Source organism: Ammodytes marinus, assembly GCF_949987685.1.
Source record: "Ammodytes marinus genome assembly, chromosome: 2".
Classification (NCBI taxonomy): domain Eukaryota; kingdom Metazoa; phylum Chordata; class Actinopteri; order Uranoscopiformes; family Ammodytidae; genus Ammodytes; species Ammodytes marinus.
The window spans coordinates 8,028,653-8,046,926 of record NC_137231.1 but is presented as its reverse complement, the minus strand read 5'-3'; the positions used below and the strand labels follow the sequence as shown (position 1 = coordinate 8,046,926).

The 18,274-nt window shown below is 44.0% G+C and overlaps 1 protein-coding gene across 1 annotated transcript in view; it reads left to right on the top strand.

The window, feature by feature from the left end:
* The first annotated feature begins 467 nt into the window (after positions 1 to 467).
* The window catches only part of tet3 (tet methylcytosine dioxygenase 3), a 36,203-nt gene continuing 18,396 nt past the window's right edge, over positions 468 to 18,274 (top strand). Inside the window, exons 1-3 of the mRNA XM_080047916.1 lie at positions 468 to 760; positions 1,410 to 1,469; positions 14,933 to 17,876. Coding sequence (XP_079904042.1) covers positions 14,981 to 17,876 — 2,896 coding nt within the window. The 5' untranslated portion in view covers positions 468 to 760; positions 1,410 to 1,469; positions 14,933 to 14,980. The remainder of the gene's footprint in view (positions 761 to 1,409; positions 1,470 to 14,932; positions 17,877 to 18,274) is intronic.

Genomic DNA, 18,274 nt, shown 5'->3' with positions numbered 1-18,274 from the left:
CTGACAGACCCTTCCCTTTTTATTTGAACCTCTTCTCTTTACTAGCTCTAATTTCTCTCTCTCTCTCGACTCCCTCACTCGCTCTCCTTCAATTTCACCCTAGCAGCAGAGCCCAGCCCCGCCTCTGATTGGTGGACGGACTGGCTTTGTGTTCTATCTCTAGCGTGACGTCTCTCCGACGAACTCTGTGTGTGCTTGTGTGTGTGTGTGTGTGTGTGTGTACATTTGTTCATGAGTGTATATGTTTGAAGAGAAAGAGTGGGGGGAGGGGATGGTTCAGGGGGCATTCACATCATGTGTGCAAAAGGAGAAGAGAAAAAAAAACTGAGCGAGTGTGAGGAAGGAGTGATAGCGATCCCAGAGACCAAAAAAAAAAACACTTGACTGTGTGTGTGTGTGTTTATGAGCGTGTGTGCGGTAGACCTATTGGAATACTAGCAGGGGAGAGAGAGAGAGCGACGGGGTAGAGCAAGAGACCAAGCGAGAGAGAGAAAGAGAGGGAGAGAGAGAGAGAGCGTGTGTACAAGGGCTCATGTAAAACCAGATTAAAAACACAAGATGGCTTCCTGAATGGGCTGTTGGAACACAGACGAGAGTGAGAGACCGTGAAAGAAGAGAGGAGAGGTAGAGAGAGACCGAAAGATTGAGCGAGAGAGAAGAAAGGGATAGAGGTGAAGACGAGAGGGAGCCAGAGTCTTCTGATGGGGATTTGGCCAGTGGACGGAGGAGTACAAACCAAGGAAGCTCAGAGGCTCGGAGGGTAAATATTCCTCACTCCAGACTATTTTAGGATTGATTGGTGGGTGTGGAGGGGGGAGGGGAGGGGGGGAGAGATAACGTTGGCGGGACTGGGGAACAGCTCGAGACAAAACACATAATTTAACACTGAGACAGCTAGGGCCATGTAGACAAGGGGGACATGCTGTGCCAAATAAGAAGATGCTGTTGCTTGACAATAATCAGCCCTGCTTTGAACAGTGTCCATCTATTTCCATCTTACTCTCAGCTAACCTATCCACTGACACTGGCATACATTAGAAGTCTGCACCAGTTCGGGATACAGACATTACATAATTCTATAATTGAAATGGAATCTGGCTTTGCTGTCTCTCATTCTCTGTCCCAGCAGTAGAGGGAAGTGCCGGCTCACTGTTTGAGTTCAAATCAAAGAAATAGTTTTGTGTCCTAGGCTGCTTTTTGATGATTGCTGAGAATGACACGAACGATAACGGGATTGTGTGTAAAAAGGCATGCATGTTGTACCTGGCAGTCCTGCTGTCCTTAATGACAAGTCTTGTTCAGAAGGCCATTGTCGCATTATTCTATTGATTGTTATTCTCTCCCCCTCCCATCTCTCTCTGTCTCCTTCCCGTTCCCCCCCTCTCTTGCTCTGTTGAATGGCTGTAAAGGTGGAATATTGTGAAGACAACAGTCCAAGCTGCTTCGGAGACCCCGAACTGGCAGCCGAGGTAAGAGAGGGCATGGGGTTTGTGTTTCCATACTGTTGTGTCTGTGACTTCTCGGCCATCTGTGTACATAATCTCTATCCATGTTGGCTTATTACTAAGCAGTCTGTTCATGAATGCAGTTGTAAATATGGCAGTTAATAAAACCGTGACCGGTAACTCTACTTAATGTGTGTCTGTTCATACATGCATTTTTACAAATGTGACCAGGCTCTGTCAGTTTTGCATGTGTTAATCTATATATGAATGTCTTGAAGCGTCGGTATATTGCGCAGATACAACTATGATTGTCAACGCTGTGTCGCTAGGATTTCATCGATTTGTTGCTAACTCCGGCGCAGTCATGAACTCATTATATTATTCCTGATATCATGGCGGGTTGGAGTAAAGGTGCTTAGGCATCGTCTACCCATCCTTGTTGCCCTCGGCGGATACTGAATGTTATAAATTGGCTACTTTGACTTTTTCCTCCAAGCTGCTATGAGCTGAGGACCTCGGTGATAAAGTGGCGGTGTACTCGGTTTAAAGCGTCCCACGCTGCCTGCTGATTGGTGCCAGAGCCAGACATGTGTAGATACGAGAGACTAGGGATAGGAGGGAGTATGAGGAGGAGGAAGCGTACGCGCTGGCTCAGGAGCCAGGAGGGCCGTCCTTCTTCTCCTAGGTTCTGGAGTCAAATGAGGTAAAGGGAGTAAAAGTTAGTGGGTCACGCATGCGTACGTGTTTGATTGTCGGGCGTAGTAACCTGTGGCGCGTGGTAGCTGTGAGCTGCTGTTCCACAGCTTTGCCAAGAAGGGGCATGCTTGTGTGTTTATATGGAAAGGAAGTTCGAGATGCGAGGCTTCATAGAGAAAGGATTTGTCGAGCACAAAACGAGCTGTTGTCTGAGTTATACACATCTTGTGATGTCCTCTCCCAGTAGAAGAAAGAATGCTTTGATTTGACTTAATTTGACAACAGATGCATAGTTAAACATTTCATTGTTGCAAACCTAGACATGTGGACAGGACAAGATAGGACGGGAGGACAGTTATGCCGGCAGACACATTCACCTACATCACTACAGTGATTTAAAATATAAGTTAGTCCATCAGTTTAAAATGTCATGGATGAGTTTAGCTCTGCTGTATCGCCATATTCTAGTTTACCTTTAAGCCTGCTCTAATCCCTATCCATGCGTAGACGGTCTCTTTATCTACAAGTTATACATGACCATCTGGTTTTGGGATTTTTTTTGGGAACTGTCAGTTCATAAGAAGAGCTATAGACTGATAAACAAGTTTGTGTTTTCTGCCTTTGTGGCTTCCCTGAGCTCCTGTTTGTAAAGGGTCATAGTTCCTGTGCGTGTCCTTGGTGGAGTGTTTATCTCCTGAAGATCTGTTTCCTTGTAAAACATTTCCCTGGTTAAACAAAGACAAGCACGGTCCACCCCCAACCAGCTGACTATTTTTGACTCTTGACAGTTTAAATAACTAGTTAGACTTGATAATGAAGTATTTCAAGGACCCACACAACAGCTCCAAAATGTTGTAACATAAAAACATTGTGTGATAATAGACATTGTTAGAAGTGGGTCTTGCAGTACTCTCAATGTTACATCTCAGTTTTACAGCGTAGTGTTTGTTGCATACCTTTCTTTTCTGTTCAGGAAGCAGAATTGAATCAAGAGTTTACCACAATAGGTTACAAGACAGACGAACTGCAGTCGCGTGATTTTTTTTCCACGCCCATACACAGGATTTCCTCTTTATACATAAGATAAACTACACACACATTACTCTGGTGGGAAAAAGTCAAACGCAGAGCAGAAATGCTTAAACCACTGAGCGCGTGACAGCAGATGGAACGTTAGTTAATCATATGTTTGGCCTCGCATGGAATCCCCTGACTTGTTTGCAAAGGGTTAACACTGACCTAGTTTCCGTAGCAACACTGAATGTCTGATGACATCATTGCATTACTTTTAGCTCAAGTCCGGCATCCAAGGTTGGTCACATGACCCACTTGCCAGCACCATGTGTGTGTATTTGTGTAGTTAGTGGTTTTGTATATAGTACAGACTCAGGAAGTGGAGGGTTTGACATCATCTCTTCCATTCAGCGTTGGCTTTCGATGTATTTACTGCTCTGTGTTTCCACTCAGTAAAGAACTGCAGCCTTGTTACTATTGTGCCTTGAAAGGCAACTAGTGATCTAATGATTCATTCAAATGTGAATAATTGTGACATGGTTTCGGTTCTTAAGATAGGGCTTTAGCTTATTTAGAACATATCTTCCTATTGATGTTGCTTTGATAAATAAAAGATACCTATAATACTATAATCTTTTTTTTTTTAAATACTTCAAAGCATATTTAACATAACTGCACAAAGACTTAACCCATTGATGACTATGGCAATCTAGGATGCATGTCCTTAATGCCTGAGGGTTTTCTGAAAAAATAGTACGAATTGTCAAGTCTACCAAAACCTTAATATCTAAGCCTGTGTAGCACATAGAAACATGAAATAAAATACATTTAAAAGTTAAGGTTCACAGGTTTTATTTAAACATGCTCCCTTAGCGCTTACAAACCAATAAATATTTCTAAAAATCGTCAAAATTAGATGAATTAGAAAATTATTAAATATTGTTAATAAATAGATGCAATGTGTTGTGTGATTTTCGTCAGTAGTCTATAGTAGACCTTGATTCTGCGCACCAAACGCCACTAACTGTTCTGTCGCCGACATAGCTGGCGTATTTTTTTTATTATTTTGTTTTATTTTTTTTTATTGACATGATTTTCGGCAAACCACACAACTTTTGGGTGGTCAAGTGGTCTTAAAAAAATCAACAAAACCCACCTCATGTGTATTTGAACCAATGACAGTGCATTCTATGCTGGGAATGCCATGAAAATTAGATAAAGTAATAATGCTGCACGACGCAGCATCAGGCAGGAGAGCCAATGTGGCATCGCGCAGCAGCCGTCATCAATGGGTTAATAGAATAAAACAACACCTATACAATATTATACAATCTATTACAAGAAATGTTTGTATTAGGGATGCACAGGACTAGTCGGTTTAACGTTTAAACGTCCTTAGCCTCAGTAGTCGGCACCAGAAATACTAGTCAGTTAGTAATTTATTGCCCATCACTTGGACTTCAGATTTAACTTGTGTGTGGGCTTGTAAACGATGGAGCGAGAGTGATAAAAAGGTGAGAGCTTCACAAATCGAAGCAAAACATTTTCTTGACCGCTGCCTAAAGGCCCACTGTGATGACTCGTTTGTCAGCCGCTTTTTCATTTTTTGTACGCGTGGCAGTAGGGACAAAACAACCACTTTCATAAAGACATACTTAAAATATGGATATCTGCCGATCGGTGTGTGTAAATCCATCCGGTAGGACTACGTCTGTCTAATGACGGGCCATATTAAGAATAAACAGTGCGCCGCACATTATAACGGCATACTGCCTTGGTAATTGTCTACAAGAATGTTAAGGCTGAAGGGCTCCTAAAGCATTTGCAATGTGCTTAGCTTTCTCACTGTTTTTTTAATAGACTATTCGACTAGTCTTAATTCAAACTTCTGTTTAAACATTGGGGAAATTAGTCGCTACGTGCATCCCTAGTATTTACATATTTTTAAACATTTCTACTTTAGCCTTATGTTGGTATGGATGTTTTATACTTTGGGGAACTGCTTTATCTTTACACAATTTTCACTCAGAGAAAAAACACTGACTACATGAATTAAGTTCAAAGTTAACCATAAGGTGAATGGCTAAATTTTCCCCTTTAAACTAGCGTACAGCGCTGCATGCAAAGCCAAGAAGACTCGGTTACTTTTAGGCACTGATCAACTCATTTATCTGCAATGAATGATGTGCAGAAGTGAACATGGCTTTCACTCAAGCTTCCTCTAATGGTTGTAATGGAACGGATTTATCAAAGATACCTCAAGCTGTAAATCTTCATGGGACATTTGAATGCATAGTCAATTACAATTGCCAAACTTGAACATAATTCTCAATATATAAGAAATTGATAAGCTCTGCACTGTTGCAATGCTTCATGCCTATTTAATGACAACAAGCAGATAGATGTCCTGCTACACTGTGTATAGTCCTACATGTAGCAGTGAACATGACTTATCCTCCACTGTGTCCTGGGCTAGATTGGTACCGTCTATGGCACTAAGAGCTGTGGTCAGTGGCTCATTGGCGTCGTTCATGGTATCTATGTATGATGTTGGAGAAGGTTGTCAGCCGCCTGGTGCCGCAGTTAATAAAAAATGAATGAAGTGAGTAGGGGGAGGAGCCCTCAGCTGTTGTGCGAGCTCTTTAACTCTAAACTCTCTGGTGGCTGCTCTGCTGCTCCCTCTGGGCACAGTGTATACAATCCTGAATCCCGCTGCAGCCCAACGCTGCCATGTTTTATGTAACTCAGTGCCACAGCTGTTGGAGTTTTCATTACACACCATTGAAATGCAAACATGACAAAATAGATTTTTGAAGCAACAGAAGTGTATTCATGTAACTTGAATAAGTTGAGTAATTATTATGATTATAAGGTAAGACCAGGCATAAAACTGGTAGGAGCTCAGAGGTGCTTGGCATGGAATCTTTTCTCAAAAACCGCACATTAAAAGGACACAACATTATCCAGCCACAATCTTCTAGGAGTCTGCCTCTCATTTGAATCATTAAAAATACATTTGTACCTTGATTATAAATCTTCCTAGTGCACAATCCCGCACTGGCCCTTTAAGACAGGCTACGCCTGACTTGAACATATGGGAAGCTAATCTTAGCCCGAGTCCTGAGAGAGAGACAAGGCTGGCAACTAGCCACTGTGCAGAGCTGAGGACGGGTTCTATTGCTTTCTCTGTTTTTATCTATTAAGTCTGTATAATTTGTGATTGTACCCCCAAATATTGTCTCCAAAAACTCATCTCATAATCATGCTGGCTGTAATGTGTACCTGAAAACCATTGCTCTCGTGTTTGAAACGAATGGGTTCTGTTAATGATTACGTCAGTCTCCAATCAGATTTGGCGGCTCAGCTCTTTTTCATGTCTGCACACATTAGCCTGGAAGATAGTATGTATTACACAGTGTTCTTTTATTGTTTTTGAACTATCATTACTTATGTATGTTGTCCACATTCTTTGTCTCAGACCTAAAATGTTCAATCACATTATGAGTATTGATTACATTCTTCTCCTTCTTTCATGACCCAAACCTCAAGCACAAAGAACTGCCTATTAGAAACAGCGCCTCCCTCCTTTTTCCGCCTCCTGCTCATTATTTTTTAGTGGCTCCACCCTGCCCAACAGCCCCCACAACCATTACCACCTTTCCATTTTTTTTCTTTCGTCCCTCCCAAACCACACCTCCCTTTCTCTTTGTGAAGAGTGGTTGTGAGGAGGGAGGGCGGGGGCATCCCCAGCTGGGCTATTCGTGCCGACTTGCACGTGCCAAAAGTCAGGAGGTATGACTCAGACTGGATACCCTACACTCAGTACTACGATATACCCAAACACACCCTGAACCAAACACCATTCTGCCTGGCCTGGTAGCGTGTTGGGGTGGGGGGGGGGGGGGGTTGTGCAGATGGCAATGGAAGCAAAGACAAAGAGAGAGAACCGGAGAAACAGACAGATGCAAGGATGCAATAACAAGGTTCAATTTGAACAATATTTTGCCAGTCTGTTAGACATTACAAACAGACAGACGGAAAGAATACAGTGCATAGATAGATACACTGACACTCTGCATATGGTGACACATCCTTACAAAGAATGCCCAAACATTTTTTAAGCCATACAATAAAGGCTTTGTCAATCAGTTTACTTTTTATATCTTCTTCATGACATTGGTGATATCCAAAACTAAACACATTTTATTCCTCATTTGTTCATGAAAATACTAAATTAGTATAATTAATAGTAATACTCTTATCACAATGATAAGAGGATCCAGTAAAATATATTTCTTATTTGTTCAAGCAGGCTGAAACACTTTGCGTTGCTTCCACTCTGTTAAATACTGTATGTGCTGAGTGCAGCTCTGCAGCTTCTTGTCCTGCCCACCAATAAACCCAGTGACCCACAGGAGAACAATCCAATACTGTATGCATACTAGCATGTATGTGTGCGTAGAAGAAGAAAAAATCATTAGTGTGCCTCGTTCGTTGCCAGCGTGTCCATTTGCAGGAGCTTTTAGAGTATTTTCCTCTGTGTGCATGTGATGAGAAATGGAGGGGGAGAGAAAAAGAGAAAGAAAGTAGAAAATTGAGACAGAGAGCAAAAAGAGAGGGAGAGGGGGAAGGACAGAGAGTCACAGAGTATGTCAGATCAGATGACCTTGATTTCATTAGACTACATGGCAATATGGGTTGGGGGTGGGGGTGTACAGGGGCGGATTCAACTGACAGGAAGAGATGGGAGGAGGGGGAAAAGACCCTCACGTCATGACAGCGACACTCGTGCGAGTTGTTTGATGACCTTTTACCCTAAATGGCACAAATCATCCCACGAAAGAGAGGAGATGAAGGCAAATAAATTGTGACTATCAATTTGAAGAAAGATTATTCACCTTTGGCTATCTTGAAACTGAACAAGTAGTTCTTTATTGGCTTACCTCTGCTTCATACACCAGACCTCCCACTACAGATGTTCTGGTAAACATTTTTTAAAAGCTTATTTCGGTGTGTGAGGGTTTTAGGTCAGGGCCCTGTTGAGGTAAAAAGGCTAACGTGACTCAGACTTAGTCATGCAAGCTCACACAACACACAATGATGAGGATGGACTTCTGTTGTCAGTCATCCCTCCTACAACCCAAACCTTTCCTCTGTGCTGCTGAGAAACAGTGAGCGAGAGCTAGAGAAATGAGAGAGTGATGCAGAGAGAGATAAGGGCGTGAAACAACTCCTTTTAATGATGATTTGAATAGATTGTGAGATGAGGGGATCAATGTGACATTGACAATTGGATTCTGTGTTGTACCTTCCTCTCTCTCTCATTGACGGGTTGCAGCAGGTTTACTGTAAGTATGCGCCATACAGGTTCATGTTTTGAATTCGATTTCCACTAAAAAGTAATTGTTGTTGTATTTTACAGTGTGTTGGAGGTTTAAGAGTCACTTGAAGTGAACACAATTTAATTTGAAGTTAACTTGGACACTGCTACAGACTGTATGCCTTTCTGTTATAATGTTATCTGTCAAGTTGTTATGTTATCAAGTTGAATAGTAACCCACCGTGCTCTGGAGGTGATTTCAGGACACAGACCTGACTGGCAGCATGGTGGCGTTCCCATTGCTTTAATCTCACAGAAACATCTTGAAGCCAAGAATGTACTAAATGGAATTTTTCTGCCATTCTTCAATATCTAAATGTTCTGGTAAATCTTCTCTGTTTGATAAAGATACAAACATGAACTTCAGAGATGCTAAGCAATGGTTCACTTAAAGTGACAGTTGCTTTCTGCTGCTGGTTTTGAGTCATCAATGAGCACATGTGTGAATGTTGGATCAAGAGTTTAGTTAGTTTAATTTACCTACAGAAAATGTCATATAAACTGTATTCACTGTTTTGTTTATTAGCATCTGTCTCATGTTGGAAACAGCTGAATTTGCTATCATTGAGGTTCTTTCTTTGATGTGGATGTTTTGGTCAAATTGTACTTCCCTATGTTTTCATATGTGTACGTGCACAGCGACACACTTACTCAGTGCTCATGTTTTCACAAAGTGAGTCAGGGTATCATGTTGGGAGTATGGTACAGTCCTCTATGTCACACGCTCAGCTTTGTTTCTGTTCTGCTTTCTTGATGTTCATTAAGTATCATTGGAAATGTCACAGCCACGAAATATCACTCAATGATAGCCCTGTTTATTACTTGTAGTAACGCTGAGTGTCGGTCTGCCAAGGTGTCTTTTAGCATGTTAGTTTAAAAAAATGTTTTGGCAAGTGTTGTATAGCTGGTATTTCTTTAGCATTAAAGGCTGAAAGTTATTTCTTCTTTATTGTGAGCACAGCGTTATACTGTAGTATACAGAGTGTTTAATGCGGTAGTCCTTTTAAAACAGGAGAGTTAGTGATTCAGGGGTTAAGTTGAGTCCTGAGCAAGAAATGCCATGTCATTGCAGACGGGGGAGTGAGTGAGCACAAGTGAGTCAGGCGAATGAAAGAGCATGTTTTTAAGTGTCCGTTGGTGTGTGGTGGTTGGTGATAGATGACACATGTGCCCACCCAGTGGTGGAGGCAGGCATCCTGGTGGGAGACACTATGATGATGATTGGGATGATGATGATGACGATGCAGCTATGTCATCGCTACATGTGTTTCCTACCTCTCTTGATCACTGCTCTCCCTTCTCTCTCATTGGCGCTCCCCGGTCATGTGACCCAATGCTCTACTTCTCCTCTCCTTCCTTTAGACAGCTTAGGCTGCGCTGTGTTTCTCTTTGGGATTGACGCTCATCTGCGTGTGTGTGTATATACGAATAAGTGTGGCAACAGAGAGACCGAGAGTGTGCAATTTACAGGGCCAGAGAGCTGGTGCAACAGAAAATGTTGGAACGGTAATGCAATAAGCTATGCTAGGAGGAGAGAAGACTCAGGAAACAAAACAGAGACAATCCCAGAGAGGTAGGCAGATGCAGTTTTAGAACGCTAGAGAAAATGAGAGATCAAGAAAAACGGGTAAAGCCAAAGTAGCAAGAAGCAGGGAAAGACTACTGAAGTTGTTCCAGCCATAGCGCAGTGTAGCCGGCACACGCTCAGTAATATAAGAGAAAAATACTACGCAGGAGCTGACAACGACCTGCATGAGGGAGACGGCCATGTTTTCCCCCTCCTCCTCCTCCTGGTTAAATCTGCTCCAAAACTCAAGCAATGTTGGTCAGAAGAGAGGCGAAGCCACAAGGCCAGTCAGCCAGCAAGGGGGCGAGAGGAAACATCCAGCAATCTTGAAGACGTTGAAGATGATAATGGCAATCACGTCTAAGAAGAACACTGGTGAGGCGAGAATTACAGGAGGACGTTATCGTAGGCTGGTGGACAGGAGAGGACAGGAATATTGTCCTCGACGAACTGTAATCACTTAATTACTTGTAGTCGCTGCTTTTGTTTGGCAACAACTTGCTGGTCCTCTTATCTGTTCGCATCATCTTCTTCCTCTTTCTCATCTTCCCTACCCTTGAACTATCAGTCACATGAATAACATAGCAACTCTGTCTGTCTTTTAATTTATTAATCCAAAGACTTCCCTCTTGTTGTCTTGTCGATCCTCAGTGTGTTCCTCAATTCCCCTCTCTTCATCCTGCTACTGTTGCTTACTGATGTCGTAGTGTCATCCACTATTCATGTTCCATTTCTCGAAATCATATCGCCATTGCTCTTCCATTTTCTTACCCCTTGTAGGTGAATGAAATTACATTATAGAGTGTCAATGAATGATCCGTCACTTCGCAAACCTTCCACCTCTTCTCTATTCTTTGGATCTTGGAGGGAGGGCCAGCAAAAAAAACAGCAAGGCAGCAACCTCCTCATTCAACAACAGTTATTCTTCTTGTGCATGCAGCCTTGCTAGAAGATCTATTTTCAGCCACAGATCTAAGATCGCATCTTTTCGTTTTAAGTGAGGAATGGGTTACCGATTTCATAGTGGATGAGGAAGAAAATGGATATCGAATACCCGTTATCTGTGACTTCTCCTTTGGCCCGGTGTTGAGCCTAATCTAGATGCTCAAACATGGAAAAAATCTATGTTATGAAAACCATTTGCAGTAGCAAAAACCAGCATTGTAACATTGCTTTTCTTCGCTCCATTTCCCAGTTGATGCAATTGTGTGCTAGGATAGTGTACTCGCTAGCTGCTGGGTCGCATCTGCACTTGCCAGCAGAGAAGCTGTGTCATATCCGAAATAGCCAATAATACTTGACTTTTTTGGATAAACAAAAACACAGAATATAGCCTTAAATGTAATATCGGCTAGTAGAGTAGAGCCAGTAGTGTTGAAGGGTTTAGATTGTTTTCTCATTGCTCAGATCTCTGCTGCACTGGGCTGTTTCCTAGGTTGCTGCTGTTAGCCGCTATCCCCCACAGCTCTCTCTGTTTCTGCTCACTGCACACTCCTCCATTCCATCGTACGTGCCTGCTGTGGCTCAGATAATGGCCTCTCGCTCTGCACACACTGAAGAGAGAGAGGAGAGATGGAGGGAGAGGCTGCGCAAGAGGGAGGGGAATGGAGGGAGAGAGAAGGGGGAAGGTGGGGGCTGCGAAGAGAAGCCGACTGCATGTGTAGCCCAGAGAAAGAAAGAGGATTTTGAAAAAGGGAAGGGAGGAGCAGACAGATAATGAGAAAGGAAAAAGGAGAGAACAGAAAGCGTCGACCATAAGAAGAGGCAAGAGAATGAAAAACGTGTGTGCCGTTCTGGGGGGAGGTGTGTTGTCTATGTGTGCATGGTTGTGTGTGCGTGTGTGAATGTATGCATGTGTACTTCGCCACTCGCTCTGTCTGTGCACCGCACAGACCGGAGGAAATAAATAGGAATACAACCCAACAAGGCCGGATTGCTTGTGGGCTGCTGTGCCAACAGGCAAGTCTCATGCTCCTCTCTGTCTCCTCTTCTGCTTTCTGCTCTCCGACCGGCAGCTCAGTCTGGACATCTAGGAACTCGTAAGTATGCGTCGCTGGTCCTCGGGTCTCAGCCGGCTTCATATTGTCAGGGTCGCCGCTTCATGTTCCTGCTCGGCACGGCAGCAAAGGAAGGGGTGGGGGTGAAGGAGGAGAACAAGAGGGAGAATGTGTGTGTGTGTGTGGGGGGGGGGGGTTGTTGTGTATCTGGGATTTAGGTTCAGCTGTCTACTCACAAGCTGAACTTAACCCCCTCACTGCCATTACTAGTATCTTTACACACTTTGTCTCCTCCCTTCAGTTTTGTTTGCATTGTCAGTGTGTCAGCCCCTGCTTTGCTTGTCTTGTTTAAAGGGCTCCTACACATAAGTGGTCTACCAGGTTTTGCAACATCTGATCCGGTTATGTGTGTTGATGCTTCTTGATGCGCGTTTTGCCTGTCAAGCTTGTACAAACGTGTGTGTGTTTGTGTGTGAAGTAGAACGAGACGGTTAGAGGAGACAGAGATAAGCTCCTGGCAAGAAAGTAGACTCTGTCATGGTGTAAATATTTGTCAAAGCACGTGGTCTGTACAGTCCGAGGCACCCGGACTGCACAGTGTGCTGCACTCACACCTGCTGCAGGTGTGAGTGCAGCATTTGCTTCTTGAACCAGCAGACTCACCATGAATCAAGGTCAATCAAAGCTTAGATCATAGAGTGATGTAAAGATGTGTAACTGAAAAAAGAGGAAAAGAGAGTGTCAGGTTGACTGTGTGATTGTGGGATGTTAAATTGTGCAGTGTTGCGGTCTCTGTTTCAACACACTGCAGTTCTCATAACTGCCACGCACAACTGCCCCCCCCCCCTCCTCTTTCCCGTCTGATGCCACTAATAGTGCAGACATGGGGCCGCTCACGTATTGCATGCCGGCTGTTCACTGCCACCCTCTACCCCCCTGCCCCCTCCCCTCCAACCCCAAACCACCTCTCACCAATACCCCCGCCACCCCCTGGGACCCCCGACAGACACCCAGTGAAGAAGGTGGATTCAAAAGACCTGAGCATACCGCCTGTCCAGTAATTACCCTCTTCAAAGGCTCATTTCAATAATATTGAAATCATGGGGAAGCTGGATGTCAGGTTCCCTTCTACTGTCATAAACTGATGGATCTACAAAGAGAAGCCATTTCCTCTCTCTTTTGAAACTTCTGAATCAGGAACTAGTAAATCATGTGAGATTTGTGAGAACGTCAGCTACCTTGAAGTTAGTTTGTGTGCATGTGTAAGGAATTCTATCTCTAAAACTCAGGGTTTGTTGTGTCTTATGTCAGGGAATGACTGTTCTTGCAAAACAAAATAATGTATGGAATTGTCCTTTACAGTTAAGGCTACTTTGCAGTATGAAGCATTCAGTAGGTGCTCGTTAAGGGTATATTTTCCGTTTATAGTAAACACAAAGGCTAAAGACTTCGACACTAAACAGGTTATTATAGCAGTGCATTGGCTTCCCTCTATGAGTCTTGAGGTGTGTTGGTATACTCTCTTCAGTCACAACATGAACTCTGTCAATTATTTCTTAGTCTGCCCTTGGATTATCTTCCTTTGCTGTTTCTCTTTAGACTCATTTCTTTTGAATCTATGAGGAGTTAACCTGGGTTTTTGCAAGTAACATTTTAAGATTCAATTGAACTGGAGAATACAATCTGGCCTTAACATATTAACATAATTTATTCATGTTAAACTGTTTGAATTTTGTAGTTCAAGTATACCAATGTCACAAGTGTCCCAATTTTGACTAAGAGTGAAAGTGAGATACTGTATGTTGCTACTCTGATAAGAGGCTGAGAGTTAGTGTTACCAAATGTCTAAGAAGGTCTTTAGCCCTAGCAGAAAACATAATAAACAACTGATTCGAAAATACTTCTGGACAAAACACTTGTATTTAAAGAAGCATTTATACCAGGGGTGTCCAAACTACGGCCCGCGGGCCGCCTGCTTTTTATTGGCCCGCGGCCGATTTTAAAAATATAATGCAATATGGCCCTTTAAAAAAAATAATAATAAAAAATGTCTGCATACACCAACTCAGAACTTTGTGTCATCACTTAAAAGCAAATTAAGTCCACTCACACTGGTAGACTCCTTTAGTAATTGTGAATGTTTCATACATTGTTGTGTATCTCAGCCTTAGCTGTGGGGCTTGCTCAGATTGTTTAAGATCATCACATAAACAGAGCCACAACATCAACCTTGGATGTATAATTTTGAAATTAACAGTGAATCCCTCAATTTTGAGTGTTTTCACTGAACAACAAAATAACATCAGGAGAGCCATTTTGAACATTTGGAAAACGTGTTTCAATAGAAGTTCTATTCAGTCAAAACAGTAGCAAGTGGTACAATATTTTCATAAAGAACATAATTTCTTAATATCTTGTTTTTCATTGGAGCCACACATGTTGTAATCAGATGAATTATACGAAACTATTCACTATGCCTTTTTTTGATCAAATGTAGTTAATAATGAAAATAAACACTTCTTGGAAGTGGACTTTTGTTGACCTCAGTCATTTTGTGTAGTGTAATTTGTTTCCTTCACCGCTCAGTGTGTATTAAATTCCACACCTCTGACATGCTGAGTCTCCCAACATGATGGTTCACTGGGTGAAATCATGATTTAATTGATATGTTATTCATCTTTCTGTCAAAGTTATTATTTTATTCTCTGTGCACAGTGAGTAATAATAATAATATGCATACTATATATAATAATAATATTGTTTTTTTTTATTCAGTCTTGGATTCGTTGGATTGTTATGACTTCATTGACCTCACTCCATGTCTATCTTTCAGACTGTTCACGAAGTCACTTCAGTGGATGGCCCAAGAAGTGGAGGCCAGATGGAAATTGGGTCACATGACCGCCTCCAGGAAGGCGCACTGAGCCTGGAACTGGTCAATGGGTTGAGTCGCTATCCTAATGATGAGAAGACATCTCTGGAAGCAGAGAAGCAAAGGGTAGAAGGTGTGCCTCCAAGGCAGTGGGGTTCAGGACATGGCAAGGTCAGCGACACCCAGCAAAAGCAACCATCTTGGAACAGCAGCAGTGGTTCAACCCCTGGTGAACCCATTCACCATGCAGACATCGAGGATGCCCATAATCTGGTGGCTTTTTCTGCTATTGCTGGCTCTTTGCCCCCTTCTTCCTCCCCTTCATGCCTAGTGCCACCTAACACAGCCCAGCTGTATCAAAAGTTCACCCAGGAGATGGGTGTCGAGGGGGCTCAGGCCAGACTCTCTGCAGTGGCGACTGAGAGTAGTTGCCAACCTCCTGAAGACCTAAACACCCTACAGACAGCACTGAGCCAAGCCAAACATGGACACAAGCCCCCCAACTGCAACTGTGATGGGCCTGACTGTCCAGACTACCTTGAGTGGCTGGAGAAGAAGATTAAGACAGCAAACAGTGAGGATCCAGGTGCCTGCAAGATACCTGATGTTCCCCCACACTCACCTCACCTACATAAAGCCCATTTTCAGCATCAACCTCAGCCCTACCCCCAGCTGAATGGCAGCCAGCATCTTTCTACTGCATACCCCCAACAGCAGGGAATGAAAGGCCCTCATCCTGACCAAGTTCCCTGCGCCAAACCCCCAATTCCCTGCTCTCCCCAGGTGCTCTCCATAGCCAAGGAAAAGAATGTCAGTCTCCAAACAGCCATCGCAATAGAAGCCCTGACTCAGTTATCTGGTACTGCTCCGCATGGTGCCGTCTCTCCAAGTCAATTCCCCTACAACAATAACATCCACCACCACCACCAACATACTCATAATCTCCTATCTCAGCATCCCAATGGCACTTGCTCGATCTCGTCCTCTCCCGGCCCCCAATCATCTTCCTCACGCTCTCAATCCGTCCCTCCAGGACTACACACCAGCCAGCAGGTCCCAGTGTCCTGTGAGCACCACAGGCCCCAATCCCAGGATCAGCCATCCAATTTTTCCCCAATCTCATCCTCTACCTCTCCTTTCCCTTTTAAGGGAAAACATCCAGGCTTTAGTCCTAATCCCCAGCATTGGCAGCAGGGCTCAGACAGAGGCTCTGAACAGAAGAACCCATGGATGTGTATGAAGTCTGAGTCCCAGTCACACTACGCTGCTGCACCTCAAAGTAGCTCAGACCCCATGTCAGAGCTCAAACAGCTGCTTGGTGACACAAGTGGCAAGTTCAGCAGTGCTCATTTCAAGCTTCCAGTCACACAGCAGCTTAGATTGAGCCAGAATTGTGGTAACCAGGCACAGGAAAGCCCAGCATTGGTCAGGATAAAGCAAGAGCCAGACTCCGGTGAGCACTACCATCACACTGCCTCCATGGGACATTACGGCATAGCTAATTGTCAGCAGCAGGGTCAGCACTACCCTGGCACCCCCTTGTCTCCTGGTCAGGCAGCCATCAGCCACTCCACTCAGGCAGCTTTGCAACAGCACCTTCACTACAAGAGGAACCTCTTCTCTAACCACTCCGCTGGTTTCGGGACACCAGGACCTTGTGAACCTCTGGCTTGCCAAAACCTGAAAAAATGGTGGCCACAGATTGAGGCAGAAGGTTTGCCACATCTGACCATCAAACGGGAACCCAAGGAACCCAAGAAGAAGAAAAGCAGCCAAGGATCTCCTGTCGTAAAAGCTATGAGTGGCATGCTTTCAGTCCATCCCCTGCCCAAACCCAAACAGATCGTCATCAAAAAGACCAAGCAGAAAGCCTCCCTGCCAACCTTCCTGCCTCACACTCAAATCCCCATACAAAAACCGCCAGTCCTCATGATAGACAGATCCCCAACCCTCACTAGCCTGCAGCCGGGTTGTCTCCCCTCTCTGCCCCTACAAAGTAACTCCACTCAGGCTGCTGCTGCAGGCTTTCCTGGCCCAGCCCAATCTCAGGTATCTATTTCCAACTCCTCAATGACTCCCTCTTCCATTGTTTCTGCATTGTCAGAAAACACTCCAGCCCTCATGGGCCCTCTGCCCTCACATGTGGCCCCTGTAGCCCATGCGAAGTTAGAGGCAGAGGGCAGCCTTGCCTGCAGTAACACCAGCACCACCACACCTCTGACCTCCACAAATCCATCCACCACATCAAAATTACTCGTCAACATAGATCCAAAGTACGAAGAACTGATCCGCCAGTTTGAGGCCGAATTTGGGGACTCAGTCCCAGACGCACCTGCAAGTCAGCCCATTGAAGAGACTGCTACAGCCCCTCAGCCACGGAATCTGTCCCAGAGCAATCCTCAGGACATCAGTCCCACATCATCATCCAAAGCCCAGTCGGCTCCCTTCATTTCAACCACTCAAGCCAGCTCCACATCGAATCCAAACGACCAGGAGATGGAAGTGAGCAGGGATGATTCAGGGACCCAAAGTGAAGCAACCTTGAACCAGGCATCCACAAACAGCCCTATGGAGGAGCAGAATGAGGGGCCCCAACATGTTCCTTTATTTCAGGAGGCCACTTTGGACAAGCAGCAAAAGCCAAGTGTGTTAGAGGATACATTCAGCATGCCAGGTTCTCCGCTGCCTAAACGCATGAGGATCGAAACATCGGGTGATATTGCAGTTCTTTCCACCACATGCTTTTCCGAGGACGACACGCCCACTAAGGACAGTCTGCCTTCTTCTCCATCTCTCAGAGGCTTCCTAGAGTCTCCCCTGCGCTACCTGGACACCCCCACAAAGACCTTGGTGGATACTCCTTCAAAGGATCTACAGGCAGAGTTCCCCACCTGCACCTGTGTGGGTAAGTCAGTGTGTTGATATCTGTGTATGCAGGGGGCTGGGTTACTGTCCATCAACATACTGTATTAGCACTTTTCAGACAAGTATTCAATTATGTTCTAACACATCGCACAACTCCAAACATACCCACATATCTCTGAGTGGAGATGACTTTCAGTAAGTAGGGCCCTATGAAATCCGTTTTCTTTTTTTCCAAATTCCGTTTAGTTTTTTCACAAATTTAGTTTTTTCCGTTTTAATCTCATGATTTCCGTTTTTTTACAATTAACACTCATTTCATCATCAGAACGAGTGTCTAATTAATGCGAACAAATAATATTCTAACAATTTAATCAGATATAAGAATACAACACAATATTGCACTGTTTTAGTGCTTAAAAAAACGAAAAAACAGATTTG